This window comes from Rhinatrema bivittatum, chromosome 7 (assembly GCF_901001135.1).
Source record: "Rhinatrema bivittatum chromosome 7, aRhiBiv1.1, whole genome shotgun sequence".
In the NCBI taxonomy this organism is placed as follows: domain Eukaryota; kingdom Metazoa; phylum Chordata; class Amphibia; order Gymnophiona; family Rhinatrematidae; genus Rhinatrema; species Rhinatrema bivittatum.
Genome location: NC_042621.1, coordinates 259214371 through 259229364, shown reverse-complemented (window position 1 = coordinate 259229364; position 14994 = coordinate 259214371). Strand labels below are relative to the sequence as shown.

The window sequence follows — 14994 nt, the reverse complement described above, 5'->3', positions numbered from 1 at the left end:
ACAGTAAGGAGGGGGAGTACCCGGAGATCCAGTCAAGCCATAATCTTTTCGGCAAGGGAAAGGAGTGATTGCTGAAAGGGGATGAATGCTTCGGTGAGCAGTGTGAGAACTGGGGAATATTATGGGGGGTGAGGGATGTAAATTGTTTGGGGGGGGGAAAGCAGTGCAAGTGGGGGTGGATGCATCTGAGGGAGTGACATGAATAGGGGTGAATATTGGGAAAGTTGGAGAAGGGATGAATGCTGGTAGAAGATATAAATGGTTTAAATGCTGGGGGCCAGCACAAAGAGGAGCTTGAAGGTTCTAGGGAAGGTGAGGAAAGGCGAATTTCGTCCGCTTCCTCGTTTCCCTGAAGTCAGCATCCTATTCCTCCTAAAAGTCCATTTTGCCATGTGTTTTGCAACAAGTATGAGGGAACGAGGGCTAAAGTGGAGGGGAACAGAGGGAGTGAGAGAGGACTGGGATAGCTGATTGCATAAGAGCCATGTGGGATGGGGTTTTGGGTATGAAATAGTGTGGGGGGTGGAGAAAGGGCACAAGAGAGCCAGGAATTGGGGGGAGGGGGGGAATAGAAGAGGTAACATAATAAATGATGGCAGATAAAGACCGATGGTCCATCCAGTCTGCCCAGCAAGTACTTTTAGCGTATTAGTAACTGCAGCTTCATGCAGGTTATCCCCATGCAGAAATTACCCTATTTCTTTATTTCCATTCTCTAGCCAATAGGGATCCTCTGCATTTATCCCACACCCTTTTGAATTCCTTTACCATTATTGACTTCACTACCTCTTCCAGGAGGGCATTCTATGTATATTTCTATGAAAAATATTTCCTGACATTTCTGAGTCATCCCCCTTGGAGTTTTATATCGTGATACCTAGTTTTACAACTTCTTTCCCGTGGAAAAAATTTGATTTTTATACATCATTAATTCCTTTCCAGTATTTGAAAGTCTATATCCTATTCCCTGTACATTCCTGGATCAGTCCAGACCATGGGTTGAGCCTCCTGTCCAGCAGGTGGAGACAGACCAAATTTGAAAGGGTATCCTATATGAGGACAGAGCCTACCCTACACCCCTTCAGTATTCGTCTGTCTCCAGCAGGTGCAGGCAGCTGAACCTACAGTTCCCCTTCTTCTTCTTCCCTTAGTTTCCCTGAGGGGATTTTCTTTACTTTTGGTCTGGATCAAGCAATTATTTAATTCTTATTAAAAAAAAAAAAAAAAAAAAAAGAGGACTTTGAAAGTTTTCTCCCTTTTTTTCCTCAAGACAGGCCGATATAATAAAGCGCGGCCGCGGTTGCGCAGTTTTTAACCCGCTTTGGACGCACATTTTGAGTGCGTAAGACGGACGCGCGATTCAGTATTGGCTTTTACGCGTCCTTAGTGCTAGCCGAAAAAGACGCGTATCCATTTCCGCCCGCCGCATGTATATATGTTATGTTACTGATCGGATTAGCTATTCTCCCCGATACAGTAACGCGCCCCCAAATTATCGCGTTCTTAACCAGCTTATTTACCGCGTCTTTAACCTCAATATTTACCGCCTACCCTGACCCTGACATTAGTATGGTGTTCAGTCAGCTTTGGACTGGACAGCGTCATGGACAACATGCATATATTGGCTCTGGCGATCTTTTTCATTCGGTTGAGAAGCAGAATGAGAAATGCTCGGCAAGTGAATTCTACAAGGCAGATTGGAGAGGCCAACAGGAGAGCCCAGCAGCAAGGAGAACCCAGCCAACCGGAGAACCCAGCAGCAAGACCAGAGGAGGTATGTGTTCAATGGTACCATCCATCTCTGGGCGTCTCTGAGGCTCCGGGGGTCTAGCGAAGACATGGGTGCCTCTACAGACGCCGGAGAGATGGGAGCCGCACCAGGCCTTCCTCCGGCATCTACTAGGCGTCCTGAGGCTCCGGGGGTCCAGCGGAGACATGGACGCCTCTACGGACACCGGAGAGATGGGAGCCGCAGCGGCCGAAAAAAGCTACAATGAGGCTCATGGCAACACCAGAACGTGATTGAGCGCACTTTTGGAGTTCTGAAGGGGCGTTTCCGATGTCTGGATCGCTCTGGGGGAGCCCTGCAGTACAGTGCAGAAAAGGTGGTGAGCATAATTGTTGCCTGCTGCATGCTACACAACATTTGTCAGAGATTTGGTGTGGATGCAGAGGTAGCCGAAAACTTGCCACCAGATCTGCCTGTGGAACCGGCAGCTGAAGTGGACAGCACTGCACGGGGTCATGAAGTCCGACGAAGGATCATCAAAAGTTATTTCTCTTGTAAGTTATTAAATGTTATACATTCATTTTTCCAAACTGCTCTTATTCTGTCTTGTAGCACCACTCCTGTCTCCAGGGTCCCATACTGATGTGGCACTTTCATTGTAGTACATCGCTCTGCTTAATTCGAGATATTAATCATTTCTATGCCTGTATGGCCTATTTACTCTTGTCTTGTTTTTGTTTCAGGAGCTGTGATCCATCCATCTAACAATCCATCCCTCAAAACATTTTCCAGCAAGATGACCCCTCCATCAAACCCTTTACAAGCTGATCCCTCCATCAAACCCTTTACAATCACAAAAGTATTCATTGTCTTCAGCTTTTTATGGTATTTCTTGAAGTATAAAATAAAAAAACTTTGTCTACCCATTGTAACTTAATTTTCTTTCTTTCCTCTTGTATGAACATCTAAGCCTTTCCCCGCAACCAAAAAATAATTCATTGTCTTATGTGTTTAATGGTTTCATTAATATTCCTTGAAGTCTAAAATCGATAAACAGTTTCTACACATTTAACCTACGTTTCTTTCTTTCCTTTATGAACATCAAAACTTTTCCCAGCAATCACAAACTAATTCATTGTGTTCTGTTTTTTATGGTTTCATTTACATTTCTTGAAGTCTAACATCAATAAAGTGTGTCTATCCATTTTATCCAACATTTCTGTCTTTCCTTGTATTTTATACTCTTGCATGTGGAGCGCCCCTCCAGTGCCAAGGATTCCCCCCTACCCCCCTGTCTCTCCTGCCCCCATCTGTACCTTCATACCAGACATAGGGGATGAGGATGACATCGACGTTGACGTTATCAACCCGGTCTCTCCCTGCCAACCGCAATGACGATGATGCTCTTATTCCCCCGTACGGCATGGTCCCTTCCCTTGCCGTACCCATCCCATCCCCTATGTATATATCTATAACTATTAAAAAAAAAATTGCTTTTCTGCTATGTTGTAATATTGACCACTTTGATTACTTAACATTAGTTTCGAAATATTCAGTGTGGGATGTGACATTAAACGTTACGTTGGTTAATTGCCAAAAAGAACTTTTATTGAAAAATTTAAGATTGGTTAACGGAACAATAAGCTGAGGCAAGTTCTCGAATTGCGCCGATCAATTCAGTCATCGTTTCTCAAATCAAATTTGCTTGAGCAGCCATCCCAGCGTTTAGGTCGGATCGCATCAACCGCACTTCCTGGAGAATGAGCTCATTATGTTGATCCTGCTGCGAGGTGAGTCCACTCAAAAACTGCTCGCTTAGCCCGTCAGTTCCAAAAAGTGCCAGTTCAAGGTCCCGCGCTACTGACGCAGTTTCCAGTACTGGTGGAGCATCAGCCTGTAGCTGAGATGGTTGTGATTCAAGAAATGGTTCCAGGGGTACTGAATCCTCATGTGCCAGGGGTACCGATGCTTCAGATGGTTGGCTGACAGAAAACACATCAAACAGGTTCAGTGTAACCACTTCCTCTGTAGACATGTGTTGGCTGGGGGAGTCAGCGCTCGACATCGGGAACATAAAATCTGGCATGGGAATGGATTCCTCGCTGGTTACATCACCATCGTCCATTCTATCTGTGGATAAAGATAGAGAAAGAGGTTGCAGTTATTCTATAATCTCTGAAGAGTGCATAGAACATTATAGCAGTACCGTCTAGGGATGTGAATCGTTTTTTGACGATTTAAAATATCGTCCGATATATTTTAAATCGTCAAAAATCGTTAGGGCCACGATACAATACCAATTCCCCCGATTTATCGTTAAAAAAATCGTAAATCGGGGGAAGGGGGAGGGCAGGAAAACCGGCACACTAAAACCCCCTAAAACCCACCCCCGACCCTTTAAATTAAATCCCCCACCCTCCCGAACCCCCCCCCCAAATGCTTTAAATTACCTGGGAATCCAGCGGTGGTCCAGAACGGCGGCGGTCCGGAACGGCCCCCTCAATTGAATCCTGTTGTCTTCAGCCGGCGCCATTTTGCAAAATGGCCGCCGCAAAATGGCGGCGGCCATAGACAAAAACGATTCGACGCAGGAGGTCGTTCCGGACCCCCGCTGGACTTTTGGCAAGTCTTGTGGGGGTCAGGAGGCCCCCCCAAGCTGGCCAAAAGTTTCTGGGAGTCCAGCGGGGTTCAGGAAACGATTTCTTGCCGCGAATCGTTTTCCGTACGGAAAATGGCGCCGGCAGGAGATCGACTGCAGGAGGTCGTTCAGCGGGGGTTCCGGACTGCCGCTGAACGACCTCCTGCAGTCGATCTCCTGCCGGCGCCATTTTCCGTACGGAAAACGATTCGCGGCAAGAAATTGCTTCCTGAACCCCGCTGGACTCCCAGAAACTTTTGGCCAGCTTGGGGGGGCCTCCTGACCCCCACAAGACTTGCCAAAAGTCCAGCGGGGGTCCGGAACGACGACCTGCGTCGAATCGTTTTTGTCTATGGCCGCCGCCATTTTGCAAAATGGCGCTGGCTGAAGACAACAGGATTCAATTGAGGGGGCCGTTCCGGACCGCCGCCGTTCTGGACCACCGCTGGATCCCCAGGTAATTTAAAGCATTTGGGGGGGGGGTTCGGGAGGGTGGGGGATTTAATTTAAAGGGTTGGGGGTGGGTTTTAGGGGGTTTTAGTGTGTCGGCTCACGATTTTAACGATTTTCACGATAGTTTACACACCCAAACGGCAACAATACGATTCCCTCCCCCTCCCAGCCGAAATCGATCGTTAAGATGATTGAGGACACGATTCACATCTCTAGTACCGTCATCATACTGTAAACGTGGCTCATGGAATAATGTGTTAAGTGTAGCCCAATTTTCAATCCGGAGGACAAAAGAAGGTATGCATGTACATATACCTTGTTAGCATTGCATGTTAACTTTATGGCTCATGAGGGGTTGACTGATGTTTGATCGCTCTTTTTCTTTTCTTGATTTCCACTTTTTTCCAACAGTTATTTTGAGATGTGCGGGAATGATTACCCTACTGTCGTCCTCCTTATGGTAATACTATCCTAATAAATTTTGAAAATATGGCACATCTCTCTGCCATATTTTCAAAATGCGATCAAACATCAGTCAACTCCTCATGAGCCATAAAGTTAACATGCAATGCTAACAAGATATATGTACAATCATACCTTCACTTGCTGCTGTGTCAGCGCCGTACTGTGTCTGCACGCCTACCACGACCTCCGGCCTCACAGTTCGGAGAACCAGCTCCTCCACTGGTGTCAGCACGTTATGACATGGTGGCCCTCCACCGGTCCTCTTTGCCGACGCATCAATTTTTGAGGCCTTCTCTTTCACCTCTTTTCTGGTGTCGCGCCACCGGTGCTGCACCTGTTTAACGTCCCTGGGCGTGACTGAAAAGGAGCTCACATCCTGTGCGATCTTTTCCCAAATCCTTTTCTTCGTGGAGCACGAAACCTTGGACTGGAAAAGAACTTTATATTTTTCACACACGGCACTGCACAATAATTCCTTTTCTTCATCCATGAAGCAAGCATTACGGGTTCGCTTTTTCAATGGCTGGCTCGAAGTTGTGCCTTCCTATTGTTCATGCTCAATGGCATGCTCCTCAACCTCAGCAATTGTGCGTTTTCCCGGCATATTAATATCTGAACAGTAAAAAATAACGGGTGATTAATGAATGGGAAGACAGCATGACAGAAATTAACAAAAGCTGTATAAATAAAATATACTAGAAACTATAGAGGCCCATGGACAGCATCAAGCAAGAGCCTGAAGTACCTTCCAGTAGTGGTTGCCGATCTCCGGACTACGCTTCTACCCGTGCAATGCAATGTTTTCCGGGCATCACTCTCTGAATCGGAGAAAATAACAAGGGGAAAAGGGGTTAATGACTGTGATGAAAATTAACAAAAGAATGACAGAAAAGGAACAGGGGGCGCATGGAAACCAAGAGTCTAAACCCTGAAAGAAGAGGGGCACATGTACAGCTAACGGTCACAGTGAAAATAAACATCAAAAACTGAATAACCGCAAAGAAGAGGGGCACATATTCAGCTAACAGTCACAGTGAAAATAATAAACATCAAAAACTGAATAACCGCAAAGAAGAGGGGCACATATTCAGCTAACAATCACAGTGAAAATCATGAACATCAAAAACAGAATTACTGGAAAGAAGAAGGGAACATATATTGTAATCAGGAAAATGAAAAACAGACCTGCCACCATGGATGTCGAGGCTGTGGAGGGTGGTGAGAAAAAGGCGGGAACTTCCATGTTCGCCAGCCGTGTAACCTTCCAACGTCCGTGGCCTGCAGCGGAACCAAAGGGACGCCCAATTCTAGGCTTGATCCTTGAGCGCCCTAGCCTAAGCGCACAGAAAAGTTAGTAGCTGTAGGGACATTGCATAACCCAAGGGACGCCTAATTCTAGGCGTGAGCGTACATGATGGTCTAGTTACCAACCTTTCCGGACTATCATTATGCCACGAAGGTTGGAAGATAGGATGCCTTGAGCACCGGAAAGGTTGGTTGAACGTTCAAAAGTGGCTAGCGTGGCCTCAGCATCCATGAATCCTGGTGGCCTTGCGGTACCTGTTGGAAAGAAAGAAGCGTGCATTGCTATGCTTACCTGCTGAAAACGTTGCCGATCTCCTGATAGATATCAGACGGAACAGTTGTACACGGTCTGTCCTAGGCCAAAATGAAATAGAAAGGGACTTGTTCATTCGGAGAAGCAACTTATATACACCATGGTAGGATTATGACGCTGTGATGATGTCACAAAGGGGAAACCTCAGTTCAAAAAAGGTGGGAACGTCCATGTTCAGCCTTGAGCGCCTGAAAAGTTGGTAGCAATAGGGACGTGGCGGAACCAAAGGGACGCCTAATTATAGGCTTCAGCATTGAGCGCCTGAAAAGTTTGTAGCAGAAGGGACATGGCAGAACTAAAGGGATGCCTAATTCTAGGCTTCAGCCTTGAGTGCCGAGAAATGTTGGTAGCAGTACAGACAAGGCGGAACCAAAGGGATGCCTAATTCTAGGCTTCAGCCTTGATCGCCTAGAAAAGTTGGTAGCAGTACAGACATGGATGGTGGCGAGAAAAAGGCGGGAACGTCCATGTTCGCCAGCCATGTAACCTTGAAACGTCCATGGCCTGCAGCGGAGGGGCCGCAGTCTTGAGCACCTGAAAAGTTTGTAGCAGAAGGGACATGGCAGAACCAAAGGGACGCCTAATTATAGGCTTCAGCCTTGAGCGCTTGAAAAGTTTGTAGCAGTTGGGACATGGCGGAATCAAAGGGATGCCTAATTATAGGCTTCAGCCTTGAGTGCCTGAAAAGTTTGTAGCAGAAGGGACATGGCGGAACCAAAGGGACGCCTAATTATAGGCTTCAGCCTTGAGTGCCCGAGCCTGAGTGCCCAGAAAAGTGGGTAACAGTACGCACATGGCAGAACCAAAGGGATGCCTCAACGGACGCCGGGAGCAGGTGTCAGGGCGCTTGCACGTGTAACCCACGCCCGGACGGCCATTTTGTTAATGCATTTGCGACAAGATGCTGAGAAGAAGGCTTCCAAATTTTGCAGAGGGCGATGTGAGGCTGTTGGCCTCGCTCATCGTTGCAGAGGAACGGCACCTCTATTTAAGCCCTGGGCGCCCGCGGGACCAGGACCGGGCTGACGAGGCCTGACGGGCGCTCAGGGCCCAATTCAACGCCCAGGCTTCCTACCTGAGGGAGGTAAGTTCGTAGGCCTAGGTTTCTTGTAATATTCTAGCACGCAGGAAAAAAAACAAGTAAAATTACATTCACTATTTTGGGGGTTGTTTTGTATTGCTGTGGGTGACAAAAGTAAAACTGCCACTTAACTTTTTGTGCCAAGTAACATGACATTTAGTATTTGGGTGGTTGTTTAGTATTGCTGTGGGTGACAAAAGGAAAACTGACAGTTGACTTGTTTGAACCAAGTAAATTACATTTAGTATTTGGGTGGTGGTTTTGTATTGCTGTGGGTGACAAAAGGAAAAAAGATACTTCACTTGTTTGACTTGTTTGCTTTTGAGACAAAAATTATAGTAAACGTTTTATTTCAACTTGTGTTTCCTATTTCTATTGTATTCCTGCCAGGTTGAGGCATTGAAAAAGCGGGCAAGGTGCATCCGGAGGGAGGAGCCGGAGTACCTGTGGGCCCACCATAGAGTGGAAGGTATGTGCTGTTAGTAATTGTCATGGTTGACATGCAAGCGGCAAGGTCTTCTTTACTAATGCCATGAAGAAATTGAAAATTTGTACCATTCTGGATCTTTGCATGCGCAGCTGTGAAAGTTTTTCTATTTCTGTTTTCAGAGAGCACCACGGATGAGACATCCAGCGAGGCTGCCTCAGCTTCTCCAGAAGAACACCATGGTGAGCCTTTAATAGCATCAGCATAGTTAAAGTATGTGGATGTTTAATGCTGGTTGGCACGCCTATCACATGTGCATTTGTAAATGTCATACTGTAGTGCTAGAGGTTATGTTCTTGTTTAAAATGTTGCTAAGTTCTCCCTCCTACTATTCTGGATGTTTGCATGCGCGACAGCAGTAACGCTTTCACTTTTTCTCTTTTCAGACACATCGGCAGAGGAGGATGCATCGCCACCCCACCTCTCTCCTGCCCCACCTGCCATGGGCGACGAGGAGGACATCGTCATTGACGTTGTTGGCCCTGTCTCTCCTGGGCTTTCAGGGGCAGGTCGTGGGCCAGAGGCCGGCGCAACAGCCAGGGAAGGGCCCTCAGACCTTGAGGGGCGCCTGGATGCTATGCTGCTCCTCCTGGCGCAGATGACCCGCGGCCTGGCGGTCCAGGAGGGAATGGCAGTGCAGGCGGTGACCATCCTGCACGATCTGCGCCGTGGCCAGCAGGAGATAATTGAGCTCCTGCGCACAATGGCAGGATCTCAGTCCCTGCTCGTCATGGCGCGGGCTCCTGTAGGACGGGCACCGCCTGAGGAACATCAATGACGATGATCCTCCTCCTCCCCCATGGCACGGTCCCTCCCCTTTTTTTGCCCATGCCCTCCTATACCAAAATAGTTTATTTTTTTCTAAACGTTTTTGTAAATAGTTACTATACTTAAAAAATATATATTTATTTTTCATTTAAAAAATTTGTTCGAGTTTCATTTCAACAATATTTTGCATTAAACTACTGTGGCGATAAACTTCTGTGGCGCTTATCAAGAACAGAATGACCACCAAGGATGAGGAGCACATGCAGAGCATACAGATGGAATACAAAGGGAAAATCTACCAAACAGAAGAGGAGCAGAAGAGGAGCACATGGGATAAAAAGGGATAATCACCCCAACAGAAGAGGAGCACATGGAATAAAAAGGGAAAATCAACCAAACAGAAGAGGAGCACATGAAGAGCATCCAGATGGAATACAAAGGGAAAATCAACCAAACAGAAGAGGAGCACATGAAGAGCATCCAGATGGAATACAAAGGGAAAATCACCCCAACAGAAGAGGAGCACATGGAATACAAAGGGAAAATCAACCAAACATAAGAGGAGCACATGAAGAGCATCCAGATGGAATACAAAGGAAAAATCAGCCCAACAGAAGAAGAGCATCCAGATGGAATACAAAGGAAAAATCAACCCAACAGAAGAGGAGCACATGGAATACAAAGGGAAAATCAACCCAACAGAAGAGGAGCACATGGAATACAAAGGGAAAATCAACCAAACAGAAGAGGAGCACATGCAGAGCTTTCAGACGTCCGGAAAGGCAGCGGGGCCTTTCAGTCATGGACGTCCGGAAAGAGGCAGGAACGTCCATGAACGGAAGCCCCGACCATGGACGTCCGGCAGGGCGCCCAAGGCAGTGGCCATGGATGTTGGAAAGCAACGGGGCCTCCGATCATGGATGCCCGGAAAGAGGCAGGAACGTCCATGAACGGAAGCCCGACCTTGGACGTCCGGCCGGGCGCCCGAGGCAACGGCCATGGACGTTGGAAAGCAGCGGGGCCTCCGATCATGGACTCCCGGAAAGAGGCAGGAATGTCCATGGACAGAAGCCACGACCTTGGACATCCGGCCGGGTGCTCAAAGCTGCGGCCATGGACGTTTGGAAGGCAGCGTTCCCGTCTCTTTCCGGGCGTCCATGCTCGGAGACCCTGACCTTCAGACGCCCGGACGTCCTTGCATGTCCTTAAGCGCCCGGACGTGGAAGGTTGGGGGTGGCCTCCGATCAAGGACGTCCGGATGCTCAGGGCAGTGGCCCCAGTGTCCATGCGAGGTCTATAGAAAAGAACCATCCACTTACCTCCCGGAATGACATTTGAAATGACAGACATGGCGCCAGCGCACCCTGGATACTGTATAGGCGCTGTATACCGCTCTATACAGTAAAATGGATTGCGAACGCCTACCGCTTCATAGGCGCACTTTTGACGCTCCTTTGCTGCCGCTTGGATTTGCATCTAATTTGAATACTTAATCGAGCGGCTTGCGAACTAAAATGTGCATGCGTCAAATGCGCGGGCGCCCGGCTCTGCCGCACTTTTTTTTACGCGTCGGTACTATATCGGCCTGAGAGACAGTTTGGTCTCTTCACTCTGCTGGGAGCCTGGGGGAGGGCCTTGCCCATCCTAGGCCCCTTTTTCCCGGTGACCATCTGGAGTGATACTGGTGGTCCAGTCCATCCCCCATTATCTAGCTGACCACAGTACCCTCTCAGGGAGTGTTTTTCCCCTGGCTTAGCTGAGCAGTTAAAAAAAAAAAGGGGTGCAAGCAGGGCTGTATTTGTTACTTTTTAAGAACTGTGGACAGCTCCGGCAGCGTGCAAAGTTCAGTCGCTGCCTCTGCTGACCAACTTCAGCCCTGCACAGCTCAGCTGTTTTTACTTTTTTAGCGATTTTTTTTTTTTTCTTCAGCGCTGATGCCACGTTCCAGCGCCTGTAAAGCATGTGGAGAGTCTGCCACATGTTTTTCCCATGGAGGCCTCTGTTCAGGGTGCCTACATGGTGAGGAGGGTCCTTCATCGGTCCCATCGCCCACAGCGACCTGGGGGCAAGTTCCCCGCCACGTGGCCAGGCCGTCCCCGGCCCGGAAAACCGCGGGAACGGTGGCCATCTTGGAAGCAGGCTCAAATGCACAATCGGATGTGCAGGAGGAAAGTGAGCCTGATTTTTTAGTTTCTCCTCCAGATTTGAGCCCCCCTCATGCCCCGGAGGGGGTGCCTGACCTTTCCCTACCCTCCCATCCTACTCCCCCCCCCCCCCCCCCCCCGGGAAGTCTAAGTCTTGTTTCTCTGTGGAGTTTATGCTTCTTATGCACAAGTCCTATTTAGCCAGCTTACAGCAGGAGGAAGATCCATTCCTGGACCCCCCCCACCACCACCACAAAAAACCCGCAAATGTCTCCTCCGCAACCTCCGAAGGTGCCGGAGGGCCAGGGCTTGGTTAGGGTTAGGGTGGTCCGGGGGTCCCGCCGACTCCGGATCTGCCTTAGCCGCCGCCGGTCCCAATTCCAGATCCAGATGTTGACCCGCTGCTTCCTAAACACCCCCCCCCCCCCTCGACGGGGACGATCCTCGGATGCTACGCTTATTTCAAAAGGAGGAACTAGAACCACTCATTCCCTTCATTTTGCAGGAACTGGGAACTGAGTTGCCCCCGGCGGATACAGTTATGACCACAATGCCTGCCAACATGGACCCGGTCCTGTTGGGACTTAGGGCTCTTCATGTACTTTTCCTTTTCACCCTATGCATAAGCTGATGCTCCTTAGGGAATGGGAGTCCCCTGAGGCAGGACTCCGAGTGGGGAGGACTATGGACAAGCTCTACCCCCTTCCTGAGGACTGCCGCATCTCAAAAAAGATATAGTTGCAATGGAGAAGGTACAGAGAAGGGCAACCAAAATGATAAAGGGGATGGAACAGCTCCCCTATGAGGAAAGGCTGAAGAGGTTAGGGCTGTTCAGCTTGGAGAAGAGACGGCTGAGGGGGGATATGATAGAGGTCTTTAAGATCATGAGAGGTCTTGAACAAGTAGATGTGACTCGGTTATTTACACTTTCGAATAATAGAAGGACTAGGGGGCATTCCATGAAGTTAGCAAGTAACACATTTAAGACTAATCGGAGAAAATTCTTTTTCACTCAACGCACAATAAAGCTCTGGAATTTGTTGCCAGAGGATGTGGTTAGTGCAGTTAGTGTAGCTGGGTTCAAAAAAGGTTTGGATAAGTTCTTGGAGGAGAAGTCCATTAATGGCTATTAATCAATTATACTTAGGGAATAGCCACTGCTATTAATTGCATCAGTAGCATGGGTTCTTAGTGTTTGGGTAATTGCCAGGTTCTTGTGGCCTGGTTTTGGCCTCTGTTGGAAACAGGATGCTGGGCTTGATGGACCCTTGGTCTGACCCAGCATGGCAATTTCTTATGTTCTTATGTTAAGATGCCCAAGGTAGATTCCTCTGTCACGGCAGTTACCAAACACACCACCATCCCGGTGGTTGGGGCTATGGCTCTAAAGGATGTCCAGGACCGCAAGTTGGAATTTTACCTCAAACGCATATTTGAGGTCCTGTCCTTGGGAGTTCGGGCAACAATCTGTGGCAGTCTCATGCAGCGGGCAAGCCTCAGGTGGGTTCAACAGTTACTCAGCACCCAAGACCTCCCATCTGCAGAAGCGGAGCAGGCGGATCACTTGGAGGGAGCGATTGCATATGGGGCGGACGCCCTGTATGATCTTCTGCGAGTGCAAGCCAAGGCAATGGTCTTCGCGGTCTCGGCCAGGCACCTCCTCTGGCTGAGAAATTGGTCTGCGGACGCCTCTTCCAAAGCGCAGTTGGGAACCCTTCCCTTCAAGGGCCAGTTGCTTTTTGGTGAGGACCTAGAGCAACTTATCAAATCCCTGGGAGAAAATAAGGTTCATAAGTTACTGGAGGACTGCCCGAAACAGTCTAAGTTTTTCTTACCCTCTCGCACTAGATTTAGGGGGCAACGCCATTTTTCCACCAGGGCAAGGGGCTCGTTCCCGAGGGGTAATGCTTCCCAATCTCAGTCCTGGCCTCATTCCTTTTGGGGACGTCAGCCTTTCAGGGATAGTAGCCAGCAACACTCTGTCATCAAGTCCTCCTCTCAGTGAGATGGGGCCGGCTCATTTCTCCGTTCGAGACTTAGGTGGACGACTGTCCCAGTTTCTCGGGGAATGGGCCACCATAACGACGGATCAGTGGGTCCTAGAGGTGATAGAAAAAGGCTACACGTTAGAATTTGCTCGAGACCTACTGGATCTTCACCTGATCTCCCCCTGCGGAAGTCGAAAGAGGCCTGTGGTCGAACAAACCCTGCGCAGGCTGGTAGAACTGGGGGCCATAGTCCCAGTCCCAGTCCCAGTGGAAGAACAAGGGTCCAGCCAATATTCCATCTACTTCTTTGTGCCCAAAAAGGAAGGCTCCTTTCATCCAATTTTGGATCTCAAGCGCGTCAACCGGACTTTCAAGGTTCCCCATTTTTGGATGGAAACCTTGAGGGCGGTGATAGCGGCAGTTCAATCCGGAGAATTCTTGGCCTCGCTCGATTTGACGGAAGCCTACTTACACATCCCGATTCGCTGCGATCACCAGCAGTATCTTTGGTTCGATATACTGGGCCAACATTTTCAGTTTCGAGCACTCCCCTTCGGTCTTGCTACAGCGCCGCACACTTTCACCAAGGTAATGGTGGTAGTGGCGGCCACCCTGCGTCAAGACGGAGTCCTAGTCCATCCTTACCTGGACGATTGGCTCATCTGGGCCAGATCAAAGTCTCTTTGCCAGCTGGTGGTCAGCAAGGTCCTGTCGTGTCTGACCTCTCTGGGGTGGGTCATCAACTCTCCCAAGAGCAAGCTTCAACCCTCCCAGACATTGGAATTCCTGGGGTCGCGATTCGACACTTGAGTAGGCAGGGTGTTTCTTCCGGTGGACCGATCGCTCAAACTCAGGGGCCAAGTGTGCAATTTTCTCTCTTGCCCTGCCAGCGGCCTGGGATTATCTCCAGGTTCTAGCATCCATGGCCTCCACTATCGATCTGGTCCCCTGAGCTTTTGCGCATATGCGTCCGCTACAGAAAGCCTTGCTATCCCGCTGGAAACTGGTATCGGAACAGTTTCACACGTCCCTGCCACTCTCCGAGTCTACCGTGCAGAACTGCAGTGGTGGCTATCGCCTGCCCATCTTCAAAAGGGGATATCTCTTCTGACACCGCAGTGGAGCGTGGTAACAACAGACGCCAGCCTCTCCGGCTGTATGCCAGACCCAGTGTGCTCAGGGGTATTGGTCTCTGACCCAATCCCGCTGGCACATCAATCGACTGGAAGCTCAAATGGTCCAACTGGCTCTCAAGGTCTTCCTTCCCCCTACTCCTCCACAAGGCGGTGCGGGTCCTGTCGGACAATTCCATCACTGTAGCCTATATCAATTGACAAGGGTGCACCAGGAGTCGCTCTGGAAGCCAGCAGGCTCTTCGCATGGGCGGAACATCACCTAGAGCGCTTAGCATAAGAAGATAAGAAAATGCCATACTGGGTCAGACCAAGGGTCCATCAAGCCTAGCATCCTGTTTCCAACAGTGGCCAATCCAGGCCATAAGAACCTGGCAAGTACCCAAAAACTAAGTCTATTCCATGTTACCATTGCTAATGTCAGTGGCTATTCTCTAAGTGAACTTAATAGCAGGTAATGGACTTCTCCTCCAAGAACTTATCCAATCCT

At 49.0% G+C, this 14994-nt stretch overlaps 1 protein-coding gene across 8 annotated transcripts in view; it reads left to right on the top strand.

The window, feature by feature from the left end:
• The window catches only part of R3HCC1L (R3H domain and coiled-coil containing 1 like), a 141857-nt gene that overhangs the window by 43452 nt on the left and 83411 nt on the right, over window positions 1-14994 (top strand). For 2 of the 8 annotated variants that reach the window (XM_029610133.1, XM_029610132.1), the window contains 2 exons: window positions 8375-8453; window positions 8594-8653. The exons of 5 other annotated variants lie outside the window; for them this stretch is intronic. In XM_029610133.1, the coding sequence (XP_029465993.1) occupies window positions 8606-8653 (48 nt within the window). In that variant the 5' untranslated portion in view covers window positions 8375-8453; window positions 8594-8605. Of the gene's footprint in view, window positions 1-8374; window positions 8454-8593; window positions 8654-8857; window positions 9393-14994 lie in introns of those variants that run through there. One more of the 8 variants, XM_029610128.1, reaches the window with a different exon arrangement.